Source organism: Phlebotomus papatasi, chromosome 2 (assembly GCF_024763615.1).
Source record: "Phlebotomus papatasi isolate M1 chromosome 2, Ppap_2.1, whole genome shotgun sequence".
NCBI lineage: Eukaryota > Metazoa > Arthropoda > Insecta > Diptera > Psychodidae > Phlebotomus > Phlebotomus papatasi.
Genome location: NC_077223.1, coordinates 75,715,883 through 75,736,424, shown reverse-complemented (window position 1 = coordinate 75,736,424; position 20,542 = coordinate 75,715,883). Strand labels below are relative to the sequence as shown.

General features: G+C 33.8%; 5 protein-coding genes across 5 annotated transcripts; 2 read left to right on the top strand and 3 right to left on the bottom strand.

Annotated features, from left to right (window-relative positions):
* Positions 1-2,821: 2,821 nt before the first annotated feature.
* On the bottom strand, positions 2,822-4,080 carry LOC129804400 (haloacid dehalogenase-like hydrolase domain-containing protein 2). Its single transcript, XM_055851650.1, has 3 exons — positions 3,903-4,080; positions 3,332-3,845; positions 2,822-3,267 (listed from the first exon to the last, which is right to left on the bottom strand). The coding sequence occupies exons 1-3, from the start codon at positions 3,992-3,994 to the stop codon at positions 3,100-3,102; spliced, it is 774 nt and encodes a 257-aa protein (XP_055707625.1). The 5' UTR covers positions 3,995-4,080; the 3' UTR covers positions 2,822-3,099.
* Positions 4,081-4,278: 198 nt separating this feature from the next.
* LOC129804398 (zinc finger protein 177-like) lies at positions 4,279-8,832 on the top strand. The gene is made up of 3 exons (XM_055851649.1): positions 4,279-4,544; positions 4,606-4,944; positions 8,574-8,832. Exons 1-3 carry the CDS (start codon positions 4,429-4,431, stop codon positions 8,653-8,655), a joined length of 537 nt encoding a protein of 178 aa, XP_055707624.1. The 5' UTR covers positions 4,279-4,428; the 3' UTR covers positions 8,656-8,832.
* Positions 8,643-9,712, bottom strand: LOC129804397 (zinc finger protein 667-like). Its single transcript, XM_055851648.1, has 2 exons — positions 9,297-9,712; positions 8,643-9,234 (listed from the first exon to the last, which is right to left on the bottom strand). Exons 1-2 carry the CDS (start codon positions 9,614-9,616, stop codon positions 8,859-8,861), a joined length of 696 nt encoding a protein of 231 aa, XP_055707623.1. The 5' UTR covers positions 9,617-9,712; the 3' UTR covers positions 8,643-8,858.
* Positions 9,713-12,249: 2,537 nt separating this feature from the next.
* On the top strand, positions 12,250-13,333 carry LOC129804395 (transcriptional repressor protein YY1-like). The gene is made up of 2 exons (XM_055851646.1): positions 12,250-12,620; positions 12,683-13,333. The coding sequence occupies exons 1-2, from the start codon at positions 12,318-12,320 to the stop codon at positions 13,259-13,261; spliced, it is 882 nt and encodes a 293-aa protein (XP_055707621.1). The 5' UTR covers positions 12,250-12,317; the 3' UTR covers positions 13,262-13,333.
* Positions 13,321-14,291, bottom strand: LOC129804396 (protein catecholamines up-like). Its single transcript, XM_055851647.1, has 3 exons — positions 13,825-14,291; positions 13,711-13,764; positions 13,321-13,648 (listed from the first exon to the last, which is right to left on the bottom strand). The coding sequence occupies exons 1-3, from the start codon at positions 13,871-13,873 to the stop codon at positions 13,422-13,424; spliced, it is 330 nt and encodes a 109-aa protein (XP_055707622.1). The 5' UTR covers positions 13,874-14,291; the 3' UTR covers positions 13,321-13,421.
* Between the last annotated feature and the right edge of the window lie 6,251 nt (positions 14,292-20,542).

Here is a 20,542-nt window from a genome sequence, read left to right as displayed (position 1 = left end):
CAATTAATTCCTGAGCTTAGATATTTTTGATTAAAAAATGGTGAAATTGGCTTGCAGCATATGCTGCGGTCCGGAAAGAGTTAATGATCCTTGGGTCGACTTATGGCGGGTCTCCCGAAGGTCCCAAGTCGCTATCTCTAACCGTTTGGCCTCTAAAGCTGGCGAAAGTCGGACGGACAAACAGCGTGACGACATTTCTCAGAAATCGTCTGAAACGTGAGAATTTGTTGGTAAAAGTGGTCTCCGTGGGGGGGGGGGGGAGGGAGGAATATGGAAATTTTGGGAGGTAAAAAAACGAGGGATTACTGCTCTCTCTGTGGAGGTCGAGCAGTAAAATTCTTTTTGGATCATATAAGATTTGAAATTTACATTTCACAAAAAAAATAGGAATTTCAATATACTTTAAAATGAGATGGCAAAGCGTCCGAGGCCTTGCGAGCTGCTCGAACTCCCAAGAAAGAGCTCCTTATACATATAGGGTAAGTGTGCCAAATTCCGGCCAGCTTGCAATTTCGGCCATATTTTTGTTCCTCGAATTTTCATGAATTTTTAATTTTTGCATTCTCTTGAGATTGTACAATGTAAAAAAAATTACAAAAAATGTCGCTTCGGCGAGCAAGAGGATCTGAAAAAGACATTGAAAGAATTCTGGAAGGGCAAGGAACTATGAGAATGAAGGTGGCCGGAATAGGCCACCAATGCTATGTCTACATTTTATTCATTTTAAAATGTATTAAGAATGATTTTAGAGAAAATAAAGACGATAAATACGAATAATAATAATAATAATAAACAGTCTACAAGGTTCCATGCAACACTCCTTATAAAAAAGTAACACAGAAATTAAATTTGTATTAAAAATGTTACATTTCAAACTTGAGACTTTGTCACTTGCATGCAACTATGCCGAAATTTGGCACACTTACCCTACCTTTCCCCAATTTTTTCTGGTGCATAATTATTGTCGAATTTAATTTGTCTATAAATCTCAGCAAAACCATCTCGAAGTTGAAATTTTTTCAAGAAAAAGGTTTCAAAAAAATCATAAACTTTTAATTAAATAATTGAACAAATCGGATAAAAATTAGGCTTTTGACTTTCAATAATTCGAAATGTTCAGCTGGACTACCTCCAAAACATTTCCAAAAATGAACGTAACCGCCAGAGCCAATTTTTTGCAAAGTTCGAAATACCTCATTTTTTACCTATTTTTGGGGGATAGGGAGCGGATGAAAGGAGAAGGGGGAAAACTAAAGATGTTAAGTTCGAGATAACGTAATTTGAGGAGGGGTCATCGAGGACCAGAAGTTGATATTTTTTACCGTTTGTATTTTATATGGGTCAAAAGGGTCAAAAGGCTGTAAAAGTGCGAAAAACAGTATTTTTAAAATAGAGCTATTACCGTTACTTTTCCGATCCATCACCGATTGTAACCGATGCAGTCGGATTCAGAATTAAAGGGTCTTTCAGAAATGTCCAAATTTGTCCAAATCCGTTGAAAATTAGACCCTCCACGGTGGTTGACCTTTGACCTTGAATAATTCAAGATGGCGAATTTTCCGGTGATAGGTGTAAAAGGACGAAATGTGTTCAGCTGGACTACCTCCAAAACATTTCCAAAAATGAACGAAATCGCCATGGCCAATTTTTTGCAAAATTAAAAAAAAAAACATGTTTTTGGAGGTGTTAGAAGGGGTGGGGAGAATTTCGGTAAGTTAGTTCGATAGAGAATGTTGACTTGTGGGGGGGGTCGCAGAAGAGCGGAAGTCAATATCTTATCGTTTGGCAGCCAGGATGGAGAGAAGTTGAAAAAAACACGATTGAAAACTGCTCTCTCTTGCAGTTCGAGCAGTAAAAAAAAAATTTTTCAAAAAAAGTCGATTTTTCATTCCACACAATGAAGTTTACACACCAATTAAATAACCTCTGTGTCAAAAACCTCGCTGGGACATCCGGGCCAGATTATCCGCAAGAGACAAACAGAGAAACGGTGCCAGGTTTCCTGGATAATAACCTTGAGAGACCTTGGCTCTTGTTCGGAAATCTTCACTTTCAAATCTGCCCACAAATTTTCAATTTCTGCAAGTGCTAAGAAATTGCTTCAATTTGCTAAATATTGACGAAAACTTCTTATTGTGTCTAGAGGCCACTCAAAACAATTTTTTTTGGCTTTTCGGTATTTAGATGACCACAGCTTGAATTCTGCTGAACCGACTTTATTCTTCATTAAGAAAGAGTTAAATGTTTTAAAATTAATAGCATTTTTCAGAACCAGTGAAGTTTGTAAAAAATACGCCAGAAGCGCTGTACTGTAATCTCATGTATCAGAAAGCTAAACTGATATATCTGTTGATATCTCGAACATCACAAGATATTTTTATATTCTCTTTTACATTTCAGGTAATTTAAATCAATTTAATCTTATTTCGTGGATAAATCTTTTTAATCAGATTTATATGACTGTTGTAGACACTGAGAGAAATCCGAAAAAGTTAAAATAACATTCCGGAAATGTTAATTTTACCCTGCAGTATTGATCCAAAATCGGTGTAAATATTACTCTTTTTAGGTGTATTATGGGTTTTATGTTTTAGTTTAAAATTACCCTTTTTCATGTTAATTTTACCCTTAAAAAGGTGTAAAATTTACATTAAAAAAACGTTGATATATTTTTACACCTAAAAAGTGTTAAATTTATGAGGAAAAAAAGTTAATTGCACTCTCTTTTTTCTCAGTGGAGGGTTAAAAATCGAATACTTACCTATTTAGAGATCGTCGCAATTTCATTGATAAAGTTTGCACTGAATCGCAATATGGAACATTTTTTTTATTTCTTATTTTTATTTATTTCTAAAAGGTTGTTTTTTTTTAACTATTTTAATTATAATTATGTTGAAATAAGGATCAAAGTAAAATGATACTGTGTAAAAATACCCTGAAGTCAAGTGTTCGGATAAATGTGACACACACTGTTCTCTAATATCTCTAAAACACTCCCAGATAACTCAATCACAATTAGGCCAATAAAATAGTTACCTTTTTGGGTGTAATTCTGGATGGAGGAGTTTCGTTTGAGCCCACTACAAGTTTTTTAGAAGTCTATGGATTCTTCAGATTGGCTTCAATCCAATCTACAGCTGCTGCAAAATTGTCCAGAGTAGCCGTTGGAGGTGGATTGCTCGTGGTATTTGGTAGATATTTCCCTGTTTTGACCAAAAGTCCCTTCATTCCTAGCTTCATAGCTCCCTCAATGTCATCTACAGCGTCCTGGGAATTTTAGAGGCGTATTTGAGAAAGTGTCTTAAAGGACAGGAAAGGTAGCTTTACTCACATCTCCAATCATTACACATTCCTCGGGAGGAAAGTTTCCTGGGATGGCCGATTGAAAGAAGTATTTATTGGGCTTTCCCACTACAACAGCTTCTGTTGAAGCTGCATATTCGAGTCCTTTTACAAAGCAGCCTGGCCCGAGGGCAAGCCCATCAGATCTTTTGTAGTATTTCCCTTCGTGGATGGCAATCAGAGGTTTTCCCACTCCTGGGCGCAAGAGATTGAATGCTTTGTTAAGTTGTTCATAGTGAAATTCTTCCGGGGCCAATCCCACCACAACAGAATCCAATTTGTCTGTATCTACTGCTGGGAAATCTTTTTGAGCATCCTGGGAGAGGAGATACAGTGGATTCAGCTGATTCTTCCTCACATATTCAGCTGCAGCACTGAGGGAGCTGTAAATCTCTCCGGAATCCAATTCAAAGCCAATTCTCACCAGCCTTCGATGCAGAGTCTGGCCGGATTCCTTTGTAGTGTTGGTCACAAAGCGGATTATCACTGGAAGGGTACGGAGTCTGCAAGAGAATTTTTGTAAACAAAATATTTTTGCAAAAATTGAAGATTTTTCTTACTTTTTGAGCGCTTCTACTGCATTCTCTGTTGGATCGTCCTCTACATGGAGTGTTCCACTTAAATCAATTAAAACTGCCCGAATTGGTGGCATTCTAATATGCTTTTCTGGAGGACTCGGCCGGAAAGATTGGAGAATGACAGGAACATAACCTTACATTTTCTACAGTTGACTGGCGCCAAAATTGTTTGCTGTTGTTAGGTTTCTTCAGGTGGTGATTCAACGCTAAAAATCTTCTTCCAAGCTTAAAATGATATTTAATCAGACAAGAAGCATACCTAAAGAGGTCAGTAATTATTTAATTTTGCACAAAACCTTAAAAATCGCAATATCCATGCTTAAGCTTTTTTTTTTGTTTTTAAAAACAATGCGATCAGCTGATCGTAACTAAAGAAATGTCTATGGAACTTCGTTAGAAAGTTCCTGAACGCTTTCAGTTGTGTGCATTTGCAGGGATTTTAGTGTAAACAAATCTTCCTTTTTGCGTTCCTGTTTTTGTATAATTATTTATTGTTTTTCCTTATAAAATGGTGAAACTTAAAGCCGAAGAAAACAAAGTTCGAATATTCTTTAAATCTGTTATCGTAACAGAGGAGTATGCAGTGCAGGGAGATCCACGGAGCTATCTTGGGGATCACAATGGGTGAGCATTCACAGCGCCAATTCTTAGAAATCCATCTGACAATTTATTGATGATCGCGCAGTAAAACTCCTGCAGTGGAAGTCCACTTTGATGTTCTTGAAGTGGAAGAGAAGGAAAATCACAAGGAGATGCCTGTACAGAAGGCGAAGAGGAAAGTAAAGAGAGATAACCAAAAAAGACCCTACGAATGCAGCGAATGCGGGAAATGCTTCAAAACTCAGGGACATAGGAAGGAGCATATGGCTACGCATTCAAAGGAAAAGAAATTCCGTTGCCCCATTTGTTTCAAGGAATTTACCTTCGGTACCAATCTTGGCAGACACAGGCGCACTTCCAAAACATGCAAGAAAACACCTGAAGAATATAATGAACCAAAGTTACCGACCAAGCCTGAAAACAAGTAAGAAGTTTATCTTTTTGATTTGATCAACTTTTATAGATCAGAGATTTATAATAAATCTTCTAGTTGGTTAATGTTAGTATTCAATTTTAAAGAGAGATATGTAAAAGTGAAATGATTTCATGAAATGTAGCAACTTCAGATCATACCATACAGGCCATGCCGGCACTTTTTTCTTTAATTTTGAGGTTATGACTTAACCTTCAAAATGTGGCTAACGAATAAATTTAAAAATTTTGATTTTTTAAAAAATTAAATCTCAAGCTTGAAAACCGGATTTCAGGGTTTTTAATAAATAAAAAATAAAAAGACTGAACCAAAAAAAAATATTTTTAATATATAAAAATGTTAACCTCAAAAATGTAACAAATGTGCATTAAAAAAATGAATTGTATTAATCAACTTTAAAGTAAAATAAGAAAAATGGTAATTCAGAAAGATAGAAAAGACACAAAAAGGTTTGTATTTTTTCGTACTTTTTGTTTGTACGTCTTTTATGTTTTGCCTAATCTGAAAGTGAGGAAATCTCCCAAAATTCCGAAATAGAAATTTTTCCGAATTAACCACACAAGGTTTTATGAAATGTGAAAAAATTCACATCAAAAATGAAAATTTCTTAGTGATTTTTCTTTTTTCGAGGTTAGGACAATCAAACATAACCTCTTTTAATACGAGAATCAGCCAATTGAAAACTCGTCATGCGATTTTTTTCATTTTTAGATACATATATTTTAGATTGCCCAGGCGAACATTCCTAATAACGGTTTTTCAATGTCAAAGTTTAACTCTTTCGTCTCTTTTGGGACTCTGAGTACCCAAAGCAGCATATGAATATTCTGTGAAAAACAATGAATTTTAATTATTCAGAACTGATAAAAATCCTATTCCTGCCGATGATTAAAAACTATAAGGATGTCCAAATGTAAGATATTTTTTGTATGACCTCAATTAATTCCTGAGCTTAGATATTTTTGATTAAAAAATGGTGGAATAGGCTTGCAGCATATGCTGCGGTCCGGAAAGAGTTAAAAAGACACTAGAGAGCACATTTATCAAGCGAATGGGGTCATGTTTGGGCGTGTTGGAAAGGTCTTGGAATTTTCTATAAAACTGAATCGGTTCCAATCGGTTTTGAATCGGTAAAGAACCGATTATTTACCGATAAGTAATTTTTGTTCGAATATAATTTTTATTACTCTTTTTTAACTCTTTCCGGACCACAACATATCCAGCGAACGATTTTCAGTAAAACTCACTTTATTGTAAGTCTTAGAGGTCAAATATGATACTTTTGTAGAGAAAGAATTTTCTCCGCCTCTGGGAAATTGGAAAACTCATGGGAAGTCTCGTCCCCTAAAGAACGCAAACTTGGACAAACTTCAATTTTCCAAAAGCCAATAATATCAATTTTGTGAATTATTTTTGCGTGTCAAATGACTCCTTTACAATGTTGATCACTAAAACAAGAAGAATTATTGACCAGTATCTTGTGGGATGTCCAGGAAGTGCTAAAAAGGACACCCAGCTCCTGCTTGCCAACAGATTCCTCAAAATATTACACAGAATAACACTTTAACACACATTTCTCTCAACAGGATGTTATTGCAGACACATTAAGCTTTCTCAAGAGCCAAAAAAAACACTTCCTGGACAATCAGAATTCACCAAAATCTGGAAGAATAGGAAAAACTTCCCCGAAAGCAATCTTTTTCGCTGCCAAATGTCAAAATTATCGGCCATATTGACAAAAATTTCGCTCCCGCTTGAATTTTCTTACAAGGTTGGTGTCAAAAAGCAAATGGCGGGCATTGTCGGGATAACCTTACATTTAACCTCAAGATTCATGCGGTCGAGAATTCCCATCAACTTTGAACAAGTTTTTTGAAAATTTATGAAAAAATTGTTTTTCGAATTTATGTAATCTGTAATTGATAGTTATCATACTTATTGGCCCCGAGAGGTTTTTCCTTATTCGGGTCTAGAAATATGAAAAAAGTCACAATATGTGCAAGGAAGCAGAAAATCGAAAATTCACGATTTTTGACCAAGAATATCTTAGCTCAGGAGTTAATTGGGATCCTGCAAAAAATATCCTAGATTTGGACATCCTTATAGTTTGTAATCATCCACAAGAATCGGAATTTTATCGATTCTAAATAGTCTAAAAAAATTATTTTTTCCATGGGTACCCAGAGTTCCAAAGGAGACGAAAGAGTTAAACTATTTTGTGGAATTTATTGAGTGATTCATGAATTGGTTCAAATCGGTTGAGTATCGGTAAACGGTATATGATGCGAAAGTACTTTTGAGGTATAGCATCTAAGTCACGAATTCGAGCATTTCCAAAAACTTGGGACGTTTTGGCACCCCTTTTAGTAATTTAGAACATTTTTTTAGAACAAGCAATAATCCGAATGGTCCAAAATACTGAAAACCCGAAATCCTGAACGCCAAAATCCCCAAAAGACTAAAATACGAACACCAAAATCTCACATTCTTAAAAGGAACATAGCTACTCCCACGATTGCATCTGCATTGTTAGTGATAAAGAGATAATTTTGCGTATTTTAGGAAATTATTCTACACGTTATCTTTATCTATTTTGAGTCTACGAAATTTTGGCTTTCGAATTTTTGACTTTTCAGTATTTTGGCTTTCGAGATTTTGGTCGGTACGGTCTATATTATTTTTCAAAACAAAATTTCACTTGATGTATTCGGTGTATTCGGTTTGAGCAATAATTTATACACCATGGAAAGCCACTCAAATGAAAAATTCTTATAATTTAAAATTAAATAAATTCTTACCTCGAAACCATAAAATATCTATAAACAAAAGAATAACTGTGGGTAATTATACGTCGCAGAAGAAATTTCCTATTATGTGGTCTAGTTCTATATTTTAGTTTAGAGTTTTTAAATAAATTGTGGCTTATATTAAACTTAACCTTAAATATTTGTTAAATAGGTTATGTGCGAGATTTTAGGTTACGTGCAACGGAACCCTCAAGAAAATTTTCATTTCATTATAGAGAATCTTCAATTTATATCCAAAAAAATCTATAAATATAAATAAAAATAATTTCTTGTATATTTTGGGGTAATATGATAGATTAAAATTGAAAGAACTTTTTGGTTAGTGTTTCTTATTAATATTTATTAATAAAATCCCCCATATGGCACATTAGAAAATATGTCACATAAATTAATCTTGCTTTGAATCTTTTGAATTAACCTAAAGTGAATAAAGGCCCAATGCAAAACGGTTGAGAAAGTAAGGGATGTCAATTTTGATTTCATGAATTTTTCCTGGCCTAAAAGATGTATTATGTATATCGAAAGTATTTAGTGTCTGTTTTTCTAGAAATCATTCCATTTTTATTTTCATGATTGGAATGATTTCTATTCTAGAAAATTTCGTGTTTCAAATACGTTTCTGAGACGAATATTGGTTTGTGCTTGTGTTTTTATAATGATAGACCCCTCGTTATAAAACACTGTACAAGTTTTTTGGCGGGAAATTTAATTTTTCAATTAAAAAACTCAAATTTTATTATTTTTTTCGCAATTTATTGAGCATTTCCCACACTCTTCAGGCTTTAATTTCTTTTTTTTTTAATTTTCTTACAGAAAGTCCAGAATGAACAGAGAAGAGAAAAATTACATCATCATGATAGATCCAAGTGTAGTAAAAAAATCTTTATGCACTTAATTCATCACGTTTATTTTGCTTGAACATACTACGTTTACATCTTATGATACTGCTAGTAATACCGCAGATAATTCAGATGGATGGAAATGATGGAGCTTCTTGCTCTAACAAAAGGATTGCCGATTCTGAGGATGCAAAGATACATTTTTGTAATAAATATTTTGGTTTTTAAATTGACTTTAGCAATTCTGTGGACCAGCTTTTTAGAAGCTTCTTTTAAAGTGACTTATAATGTGATTCTTAAAATCGCTCTTTGAAGTGCAGACTGCCTTGCAGATCTCACAGGGGATTTTGGGTCGATCCCAGTGCTGCTTCTTTACGTGGTTGTTACGTTCCTGCATTGTGGTGAATTGTGCAAGACACTGATTGCACTGGTACATATTTTGGCAGGCATGGGCATTCATGTGACGACTGAGAACATTAATTCCCATTTCCCGGAAGCAAATTGAGCACTGGACGCGTTTTTGCTTTCTGTGACTCTTCTTATGCTCCTCAAGTTCATGCTCTTCGAAGAATTTCTTTCCGCAATTTAGACACTTCGGGCGGCCCGGTGCCCTCCTCTTCCTAGTCTTCTTGGGCCTGAAAAGAAAGCAATTGAGAAGAATCATTGGAACAAGATCATGCTGACTTCTGTAAATTACTTGGCAGCGGGATGATTTTGAGGAATTTGTTCTGAAACTTGATCTGCACTGAGGAAATTTTGTGTCTGTGCTTCTTGGTGAAAATTCATTTGGAAATTGTAGCTGTCTTGAGCTTCTCTTGAGTGGACACCCAGGTGTTCCTCGAAGCTCGGTTCATCTCCAAAGAACTGTGAGCAGGAACCGCAGAAGATTCCTTGATAGTTTTGGGGTTCCGCATCTTCAAGTTCAATTTCAAAAATATCCTTCGGGTCCTCAACATTATATTCCTCCTTCACTACTGCATCAATTAACATCATGTCTTTGCTTATTTGGAAATCCATTGCTTAGCAATATCTATTTTCCTTCTCGGTGGAGATTGTAGTCCGAATAACTGGCTCGAATTTCACCATTAAACATTTGAAGTGTTTCTTTAAAAGAGCAATTTTAAAAAGTCGATCTTCCCGGCCGGCTATTCGTACTAACTTTACAGATCGTACTGAGTATATACACATACAGTGTATTTATGTGAGGAAAGTACTAATTTCCACACTTACTATGTAGAGTTCCTCAAATTTGAACATTTGGGGGGTATAGATGACATTTCTCACTCCTCGGGTTGAACAATATTTTCAAAAACGTAACGGAATTCTTGTGAAATGCACTTTCCCTAAACTAAGATAAATAACTTTAGAGAATATATCAATGTAATTTGTTGTGAAATAAATGGAATTTGTTGCGGAAGTTTATAATATTGAGAAAACACTAGGGAAAAATGGTGCTAATTTAGACTCCACGCAAAATTTTCTTCACATAACCTCAAATTTTACATTTTGAACTCAACCGTCGTTCAAATTTGAGGAGTTCAAATTTGGGGAACTCGACTGTATACTCAAAAATAATAGATAGATAGAAAATAAAAAAAATTAATAACATTTTTAGGATATATTCTCCAACTCACAAAATTTCATATAGAAAAAGTACGATTCTTAGACGGTCATTGCAGCATAAACGATTTGAAAATTACGTTCATAAAGTACTCTTATATTTCATAATTCTTTGTTTTTAGTTATAAATATAAAGTAAAACATAATTGAGCTACTGCTGTTACAGATATGCGGCAACGTAAATTAATTGCAGAAATTTGGTGCTAGATAATTCTCAATTAATCAAAGCAAATCTAGATATCATTCTTTAAGTTTTCCGCTTTTGTCAATTATTTGACCGATAATTGTGAAACTATGAAAACGATTGCATTGATTACTCGATCTCTCTCTATCTTTTATCTGGTCCTATCAGTGTGATCATTTGTTGCCAAATAAAATTGCTCAAAAAGTATTTAAATAGTTCAATTAGCTTCCTGAGTTTAATACTGTAATTTGTGACGCTTTTGATAATCCTGTGATAAATGTTTTTTTCTAATTCAATATCACGTAATTTAAGCAATCTTATATCGAAGGCTCTTACAATAGTACAGAAAGATGGTACCATTGGATGCAGAAACTTTAAATCTACATCCCCACAAAATTTTATGTTGATTAAGTTAGGATAAGTGTGCCAAATTTCGGCATAGTTGCATGCAAGCGCCAAAGTCTCAAGTTTGAAATGCAATATTTTTAATACAAATTGAATTTATTTGTTACTTTTTTTGTAAGGACTGTTCCTTGGAAACTTGTAGACAGTCTATCGTCTTTATTTTCTCTAAATTTATTCTTAATACATTCTAAAATGAATAAAAATGTTGACATAACAATGGTGGCCTATTTCGGCCACTTTCATTTTCATAGTTCCTTGCCCTTCCGGAATTCTTCGAATGTCTTTTTCAAATCATCTTGTTCGTCTAATCGACATTTTTTGTTATTTTTCGCATTGTATTTTTTCTAGAGTACGCAAAAACTAAAAATTCATTGAAATTCGAGGAACAAAAAATGTAGCCGAAATTACAAGCTGGCCGGAATTTGGCACACTTACCCTATTCCTGTAAAAATTATATGAAAAAATTCAAAACCACCGTGTCCAATAAAAAGTGAAAAAGCATCGTCCTTCTCTCTTTCTCATCATCATCTCTTTTTCATATCATCGCCGCGTCGAGCGGGCGAGTAGCGATCGGCAAAAGATCGGAGTCATTGTGTACTCAGTATAAATGTCGACTCACGCACACTAATGATGATTATTTGGGACATTTCATACAAAATCTACTATGTATTTTATATGGGCATAATAGTTTCATACTAAGTAAGTATTATACAGTAGAGTCTCGCTATAGTCCATATTTGATTTCAAATTTGACATTTGGGTCGCACTATAGTCCATGTAATTTTTTAAAATTATCAACGATTTTTAGTATTGAAATTGCTCGACGGCTTCCACTTTCTTTGCGATTGTGGTACTTGTCCTCGCTCTCTTCATTATGGATCACAATTATCACAACTACTTAATAAAGTTTGCCAAAAATATTAAAATAATTATGCATGTCGCATACTAAAAAACATAACCTAACTTAAAATCAGTGTTTTGAAATCAACGGTCGATAAATTGTGGACTACAGTTCTGTCTCTTTATATGCACACTCTCTATATGCACAGCTTTTGTGTCGGTTGCATTCAAAATCAATTTGTTTACATTTTGACAAAGTAATAAAGAAAAATTATTTTCTTGGTAACTAATTTTTCTCGTTTTTAATTACCCTAATTTTATTTTTTCTGTCTCATATTATAGTTAAAATAAGACGGGGAATTCTAGAACAATAAAAAAAAATAATGTTTTAAAAGAAAGAAAAAACCGTTGGGAATTTAAAAAAAAGTTGTGCATATTCAAAGAGAGAACTGTCAAAAAAAGTACCCAAACTGTGCATATAGCGAGACAGCACTGTATAGAGCGATGACCTATAGCGAGACTCTACTGTGCTCAATATATATACTGAGTTTGTACATAATAGATAGCCGGCCGGGTTGTCGATCAAATTCGTTCAGTTTTTTCGTTGGGTTAGTGCGCGTTCCAATTTGCTGTTTATTGGCTTTTTGCTGGGAAAAACAAATTAAAAAAATGAGCAGAACAATATCCCATGATCAAATTCAGAGTCAGACAGATTGCTATTTGGCCAGTTCATCTTCCAATGCCCTGGAGAAGGATTCAGTTGATTCTGAGATGTTTCTTGAAGCTCCCAACGGTAACCAAAATGGCGATGTCGAAGTTGAATTCCTGGGAATAAATCCTGGTGAAATAAACCTGGATAATATCTGCTACTATCACTGTGATCTTAGCAGCCCAGAGTCCTATGAGATTGATGTCATTGATCCAAATTGTTCCACGGCAACGCCCTTCCGGGAGGCATCTCCGGAAAAGAAGGTGAGATTTATGTTCCTCATGAAAAAAGGCGGGAAATTAAGATGCAGGCTCTCTTTTTTCAGTTGGTTTACGGGAATTCCAGTAAAGCTTCCAAGTGGTCAAAGGAAATCGAAACTGTTCGAACACTGGAGGGAGAATTTGTGATAGAACTATGGAAGAAGCAGAAGAGTCCTGAACCTGAGGCAGTTAAAAAGAAGAAACCAATCAGGAAGAAGGAGAATCATGTGGATGTCATTTCTATGAGAACTTCACCTGATCGTCCTATGCAGTGCCCTATTGTGCACTGCAACAAGGTTTTTGAACAACACAGTGCGATGAAGAAACACATCCGGACTCATGGACCACGACGCTATAAATGCGAAGAATGCCATTTGTCTTTCGTGGAAAGTAGCAAGCTCAAGAGGCACCAGCTTGTCCACACTGGCGAAAAGAATTTCCTGTGTGACTTTGAGGGATGTGGCAAGCGTTTCTCGCTGTCGTTCAATCTCAAAACTCATCGCAGGATTCACACTGGCTTCCGTCCCTTCAAGTGCATTATGCCAGGATGCACTAGAAGTTTCACGCAGTCAACCAACCTCAAGGCTCATCTGAATACACACTTAAAGAAATCAAATACATTTCCTCCATTTCCTCTCAATTAATTCTCTGCGTCCTTTTATGTAACAAATAAAAATCCTCAGAAAACATGAAATAAAAGAAATATTGAACTCCAGCTGGAAGGCATTTTATTAATTTACTGATTATACCCCTCAAGTTGTCCTCCACATAATTTTCAAGGATATAATTTTCCCATTCAATGCTTCAATAATAAAAATCTCGTCTACGGTAAAATCCATGATGTCCGTGATGTCCCTTGTGTTTTCCATGATGATGAGGCGGCTTTTCGCCCCTTCTATAACCATGACCATGCACATGGCCATGACCATGGACATGACCATGACCATGACCATGGACATGACCATGGCCATGGACATGACCATGACCATGTCCATGTCTACGGTGATGTGGTGGACTGATAAAGAATGTATCTGAAGAGACAGTAAAAAAATATCGCAAAAAGTCCCTCAAAAAAATATTCACACAAAATTACCATCACTCCTATCCCGATAGTCGTCGTGTCTCTCGCGCGGATTGCATTCTACCACTGATTAAAAAAAAATAGTTATAAATAAAATAAAATAATTTCACCATTAATTTCTTTTACCTGCAACCAGCAGGAAAAAAGTCAATAAGGCAATAACTGCAATCTTCATTTTTTTCTTCAAAGTCAATCCAAGCTCATTGCAGTTTCTAGGTTTTTATAGACCTTATAGACTCTCTTTAAGTCAGCAATATTTCCATTCTTAATTAAATTGAGAATTTATGTGAATTGAATCGTGTAATTAAGCATTAAATTTAATATTACCAGTGCCAGGTCTTTTATTTGATACATAAAAAAATATTTAAGATTTGCGGCTTTTGAAAAATTGGAATCAACAGAATCAAAACCTTCTGAGAATTGCAATACGGAAAGATCAGCCTGGATCAGCTTATTGTGAGTCAGATTCCTAACGTGAGCAAACGAAGAAAACGCGAAATGCATGCAAATTCGATTTGAAACAAGTTGAAGTTGAGAGATCTCATTTTGAATCAAGTTCCTGAAAATGAAAATTTTACGCTTAAATTTTTAAAAAACTCTAGGATTTGGATAAAGTGACAGAAGGATAATAAGGACAAGAGCGAGTAAATAAAACATCACAGATCAGCATGTTAACAGAAATGCTCTATTTTTGTTTGAAAACTTAAGTCCCAAACACTAACTGGTATTTTTGTAGGCTAATTGATACATCAGTCCCATCAGTCCATTTAGTTATCGGCTATTTACCGGTTCATTACCGGTTCAGAACCGATTGAAAGTGGTTCAGTTTTATAGGAAATTCCAGGACCTTTCCAACGAGCCCAAACGTGACCCAGTTCGCTTGATAAACACACTTTCTAGTGTCTTTTTAATCTTTGACCTTGAAAAACCATTAATTAGAAATTATTCAACATTCAACGGTATTTTCGTCTAATGCTGTCTACACACTAGAAGCAATTTTCATCAAAAATTGTTTTTTTTTTTTTAAATTCTGACGTTTCTGCCTACAAGGATGGAGGGGCGATGGGGGAAATTTTCCTTAACCCTTTAACGACGAGACAGTTTTCGCTGACCGAAAATCGGCAATAAAAATAAAACCGATAAACAAAACTTGTGAAACGTCCTACATCTAACTCTAACCTTCGAAAAGCCAACAGAATCTGATTTAATGCATTTTCTATCTCTATGAACGATAAGGACAAAAATAGCCCAAAAATTTAAGTAATTTTCTGAAGATATCAATAACTGATAATTTTCACTCTAATGAAAAATATTATGTTTGAGTATTGTAGTTTCTTTTCCCAAAACGGTTTTGTTTAAAAAAAAATTGGAAGAATATAAAAAATATTTAAAATTTATTTTCATTATGAAAATTTAAAAATTCGTCGTTTTTGAGCTTAAAAATTTACTATGTAGCAAAGAGCTGAAGACTTTTAAAAAATATCCTAGATTCCTTCAACCTTCTATTTTGTAATTACAAGAAAAAAATAACTTTAGGTAGTCAGGAAAAATTATTTTCTTTATGGGACACCGGTGTTCCAATCGTCCTTAAAGGGTTAAAAAGGCATTTTTTAAAGAAATTTCTACCTCTAAAACATATTCAAAGATGAAAAAAATTGCACGACGCGTTTTCAAACAATCCCAAAAAAAAACATGGTTTTGAAGGAGCTACTACCGGTGCTACCCCGTGTTTGGTGGTACCCCAATTTCCCCTAAGTCTACTTACAATAGTATAAAAAGATGATATCATTTTATGTTAATTAAGATATTCCTATATTTATTAGAAAAAGAAAAACTGAAAATTATCGTGCACAATTTATTGAGTTTTTCGCCCACAATTTTACTGTACATAACATAAAAATAGCGTTAAGCAGAAGATATTCAATGCCTAATACGGGCTTCAGACTAGAGATATAGCCCAGTTCCCGTAGGGCTCAAAATCCTATAAATAGCGTGCAATTTAATTGCTTTTTGAGAGCCTAATAGGTTATTTATCTTAAATAATCCAATTATAAGTTAAATTTTCCCAAAAAATCATGATTGATAAGAAATTAGAGAAGTTAAGCCATTTGGCTAAGTCTTAGGTCTGAAGCCCGTATAAGTATGACAAAATAGTTTCAAAAAAGGTTGAAACTTTATACTAATTGCAGTGAAATTATTAAAAATAAATTTTAGCTGTTAAACTTTTAAACCTCTCTCCTGTAAAGTTTACATTTTAGACTTACAATGCTTGCAATAGTCTTCTTTGGAGCCGACGATATGGGACCGAATCTAACTATATTAGAAAATTGAAAAATTTTCTTATTAATCATAGCATCTCTAGCGGTGGTTTTATGAATTTCCGAAGTTAGACAGAGATGTAGCATTTATAAGACATTTTACTAAAATTCCAACATTGATCAAATTTTGACGATTAGAACCCGAGATATAACCATTTTGATAATAATTTGATCCCTTTGGCTCAGGTCAAGGGATTTCGAAAATTTACATACCTAACAATTATCGAAATCGGCTAGACGCTAGATAAATTTCGAAGCAATCTTTAAAACCGTACACGTACTTTTTACCTATTTTTCAAAATATCTTCACTCTTTCGCGTCATTAGGGTCATATATGACCCGGGGAAAAAACAATTTTTTTTGACTATTTACATTAATTGCAATCTATCGGTTTGTGCACGACATCATAATAGAAGGATGTAAGTTTCTTGGCTAATTTTCTCAAGACTCCAGATATTCAGGAAAAGAAAATATTTGAGATCAAAAATCACTAATTTCGAACTTTGTGAAATGACTTTTCTTTTTCAAAATTTTTTATATTAATTAATTTTTTTTTCAGCAAAAAGTTCTTTAGAAACACAAAATAGAATAACCAAAGATTGTATATTGCATATTTTGATATAATAAACTACTCTCAATTTTCCAGAAAAGCGTGTAGAATTTTCCGGGTCATATATGACCCTATTGTCCCCAAGGGTAACAGTGTTTTCGTCCCAAACGTATAGCGAAATGTAGTTGGGACATTGTTTTTCTTTGTGAAATGCAGGTGGGACATCTTGCTCCTGGACATTTTATCTTATATCTGATGAATTATAACATATTTTGCAATATTTTAGAGTATTCTGCAACCTTGACAGACATGAGGATTAGCCGAAAGACGGCTTAGCGTAATTATATTAGAAATAATGGTTAAATTTCATTTCCATCATTTTCCACTATGTCTCTCGGCTTAAGTCCTAAGTGTGTCTAGGACATTAGGGTAGCTTGTAAAAAAAGAATATCCGTTTTGTGACTGTTTGCCCCAGTCTCCCCTTCACCTATTTTAGGAGAGATTCTTAACGAATTTTTGACTCTCTTATCATTAAAAGAATATATAGATAAATACATGATAAGGGATATCGGGGCAGCATCAGCCCCGGTTTCCCAAGTTCTTGAAATTTCTTGAAGTTCCTTGTTCTTCCGGAATGTATCCAAGACTTTTCTATATAAAGTATCTTGTCCGCAAAGGCTTGTTTTTTCATTATTGTACAACTTCTAGCAATTTTTAATACACTAGAAATTTGTGGAATTTTAAGAAATAAAAGAAGTGTCCGATAATGCCTGCTGTCCAAAATTTGGCAAAGTGAAATTCAAAAACATCTGAGCCTGAAGGACAGATCATCGTTTTACCTACCTGAATTGAGATGGATTGTATCACTGATATTAGTTCAAGAAATTTAAGATACAATTTTCATAATAATAAATTTGAGCTTGAAAAGTATTTCTGCGAGACCTAAAGTTGAAACTTTACCCTGATTAGTCCTATACATTTGATGAGGAACCCTTGCTTTTTTCAATTCGTCAATATTTAAGTTAAATACGCTCTTATTTATTTTATAAATATTTTTTTACTGATTATTATGATTGTTTTAATTTTTGTAAAATGGAAATTATGATTTTATTATTCTGGTATATTTCGCCGAATCTCTGTATTGAGGGATGATTCTGTAGTCTTTGGAGCTTTTTTACGGGCAAAGTAGTCTAAAATAAAAGCAAATATTGAAAAAAAAATGCTAAATATTATCCCCAAATTGTGAAGGAAAGATCTCAAATATTTTAAAATGTTGATAAAACCATGGAATTTTTATATTTTGCAAACATGATTTGAGAACAATTTTTCATTGAATACTACTAGACTAATTATATATTTATATTTCTTTCCTTAAACTAATACCACAATCTTAAAATATTTTTGATCTTTATTTTCATTTGAGAATTTAGGGCTGCACTAGCACAAAATTACCATAGTAATAGTAATCACTGTAATAGTCAGAGTCGTAATAATAATCCGGAGAGCAATTCACTGATGAAAAAATAATGAATCTTTAAATATTTGATGAAAAATTATACACTTTGAAGTTCAATATGTACCTGCTCCAAAAATAAAGGCCAAAAACACCAATGTAAAAATAATTATCTTCATATTCACGACTAGAAGACAACAGTAAAGTTTTCGGACTTATTGGCACAGCTCAAGAAAGTGAAATGAACACTGAAAACTAGTTGCAATAAATTTATATTTAAATTAATTGAAAATGAATAAAAAAACATGCGTATCAAAAAACTGTAATTGGGTCGATGAATAAAATCAGAAAATTGGACGATTTTATTTATCAATTTTGTGTGAATTTGCGCAAGTTAAAAAAAATCTTGGTTACTTTTGTTAAATATTGTGTACATTGCAGGTATAATTGCGTGAAAATCATGTGATTCACAAAATAAGTACGAATAATTACTTTGAAAATCCTTTATAACAATAAAAGGAAAAAATGCGGGGGTGCTAGTGGATTTCTCTCGGCCACTAAAGAGCTGACGGGTGCGAGTACGATTTCAATAATTTGCCCTCTTGTTTTGTTCATTGGTTTCATTTTTATTGCTGATTTTCGGTCCGCGAAAACTCGCTCGTCGTTAAAGGGTTAAGGGGAAATTATTTCATAAATTTAATAAAGATATTAACACTAAACCTACCAATACCCGGTCAAACTGACCGGTTTCAAATTAACACATATTATTTAAACGATACAATGTCACTATAAAACTTTATGAATTTCTTAAAATATGCATGTACTATTTTTCAATGTTTAAATATAATTTTTTTGCACTTTTTGCACTTTGTTGAGTATCCTACCCTACCGCGGTTTGTCATTTAACCGAAAAACTACCAAAAACGGTCGGTAGGTTTAGTGTTAAAGATATTATTTAGTATTTAATACTATTTTTGAGAAAATTTAATAATTATCTAAGACACATCTCAACTGAAAAATACTTTCACTTAGGGTAGAATCACCACTTCTCGCCAGTGCCCCACTTTTCGCCACTTATATTGAAATCGCTATTTTTTGCGATCTATGAAATAAATGAGCCGCAAAGTTATTTGTATTTTTTATGCTGCTACTTATAGAGTCGATAAATAATAATTATTCGTTTAGGATTTACGATTTTGATCATTTTCTAGAGCAATATTTTAAGTAAGTGCATCGAATCCAATATTTCTTACCAAATATACTAAGCGTCATGAAATTTTCATCAGGCCAAAAATACCATTTTGGATAAATAATTTGTCTATTGAATATTTAATTACACTTGTGGAATACATAAAATTTGTATTCAGTTAATTAATATTTCATTTTATATTATTTTTATATAAAAATAAGACATGGCGAAAAGTGGTAATATTCTTGAATTGATTTTACCACCTGTCGCCATATCTTTTCAATAGGCGACGCTAACTTCACTTCGTAGCTTCTCAGTTCGTCAGTTAAATCAGCATTTGTCGTAACTTCCTTTTGACAACTTTTCAGGAGACGAAATTTTCAGTTCAGCATTAGTTTTCTTAAAAATGATCCCCGAATGCGATACTTTAGAGTCAAAATAATAAAAGTGACACTAATAAACTGTAAGTTAACTTGAGAAAATCTTTATAAAATGATATGTACCAATCCACACCAAGTGAACTTTTATGCAGATTTTGTAGCTCGTCTGTCTGTCAAATAGAAAGCCAAACAGCCTCTATGGCTAGGTTTTTTCTTAATTTCTCTCTCTGTCTCTGTGAGCATACCCTCCTCCGCATTCAGTGACATACGTGCATATATATATGATCACAAAATATACAACCTGAGAAGGGATTTTCCATCGTTTTCATCCCGGAGTAGGTTGGAACCAACGCTAAGACGGCGATGGACGCACGGGGGGTGGGTCAAAAAAGAAATAGAGAGATGATAATAAATAATAATAATAATAATAATAATTTAAAAGCTGAGATATTGAAATATATGTTAGAAGAAACACAGTAATATTTTATCGTAACTTGCATCGTTTATAAAGCCGTAACTTCTAATGTATGAAGATCTTAGAAGTTACGACAATTTTCAAAAACACATTATATCGATTTTAATTACTCTAGTGATAATGAGTGCCTTTATTTCACTAAATTAGTCAATAATACTGTTATCCCTGTCACTAAAAGCTTTTATTTCATAAATTTTATTTAATAAATTTTGTGCGCTGCATCGCTTGTTTTGTTTTGAAATAATGACAGATGGGCAGGGATTTCTCCTCACTTTTTTCTCACAAATATCGAATTTAAATTATTTAATGTTGCATTATTCGCACTTTCTTTGGATATTTGGAAGAGTTTGTGAACTTTTTAATGAGAAATATTAAATTTTTGCTGCAAATTACAGGCCACGCAAGCGAACTAAAAAAGTTACGGCAAATGCTGATTAGAGCAAATTTTGTATGAAAATTTGTCGTAACTTCTCCAAAAA

What these genes read in the sequence shown, in the direction of transcription:
- LOC129804396 (XM_055851647.1), bottom strand. Translation starts at nt 13,873, where the DNA reads ATGAAGATTGCAGTTATTGCCTTATTGACTTTTTTCCTGCTGGTTGCA. An exon ending in TTTTTTCCTGCTGGTTGCAG is followed by an intron (nt 13,765 to 13,824) that starts GTAAAAGAAATT and finishes TTTTTTAATCAG; the next exon opens with TGGTAGAATGCAATCCGCGC. An exon ending in CTATCGGGATAGGAGTGATG is followed by an intron (nt 13,649 to 13,710) that starts GTAATTTTGTGT and finishes CTGTCTCTTCAG; the next exon opens with ATACATTCTTTATCAGTCCA.
- LOC129804398 (XM_055851649.1), top strand. Translation starts at nt 4,429, where the DNA reads ATGGTGAAACTTAAAGCCGAAGAAAACAAAGTTCGAATATTCTTTAAA. An exon ending in TATCTTGGGGATCACAATGG is followed by an intron (nt 4,545 to 4,605) that starts GTGAGCATTCAC and finishes ATGATCGCGCAG; the next exon opens with TAAAACTCCTGCAGTGGAAG. An exon ending in CCGACCAAGCCTGAAAACAA is followed by an intron (nt 4,945 to 8,573) that starts GTAAGAAGTTTA and finishes ATTTTCTTACAG; the next exon opens with AAAGTCCAGAATGAACAGAG.
- LOC129804400 (XM_055851650.1), bottom strand. Translation starts at nt 3,994, where the DNA reads ATGCCACCAATTCGGGCAGTTTTAATTGATTTAAGTGGAACACTCCAT. An exon ending in GCAGTAGAAGCGCTCAAAAA is followed by an intron (nt 3,846 to 3,902) that starts GTAAGAAAAATC and finishes ATTCTCTTGCAG; the next exon opens with ACTCCGTACCCTTCCAGTGA. An exon ending in AATGTGTAATGATTGGAGAT is followed by an intron (nt 3,268 to 3,331) that starts GTGAGTAAAGCT and finishes TAAAATTCCCAG; the next exon opens with GACGCTGTAGATGACATTGA.
- LOC129804397 (XM_055851648.1), bottom strand. Translation starts at nt 9,616, where the DNA reads ATGGATTTCCAAATAAGCAAAGACATGATGTTAATTGATGCAGTAGTG. An exon ending in CAAAATCATCCCGCTGCCAA is followed by an intron (nt 9,235 to 9,296) that starts GTAATTTACAGA and finishes CTTTCTTTTCAG; the next exon opens with GCCCAAGAAGACTAGGAAGA.
- LOC129804395 (XM_055851646.1), top strand. Translation starts at nt 12,318, where the DNA reads ATGAGCAGAACAATATCCCATGATCAAATTCAGAGTCAGACAGATTGC. An exon ending in AGGCATCTCCGGAAAAGAAG is followed by an intron (nt 12,621 to 12,682) that starts GTGAGATTTATG and finishes CTCTTTTTTCAG; the next exon opens with TTGGTTTACGGGAATTCCAG.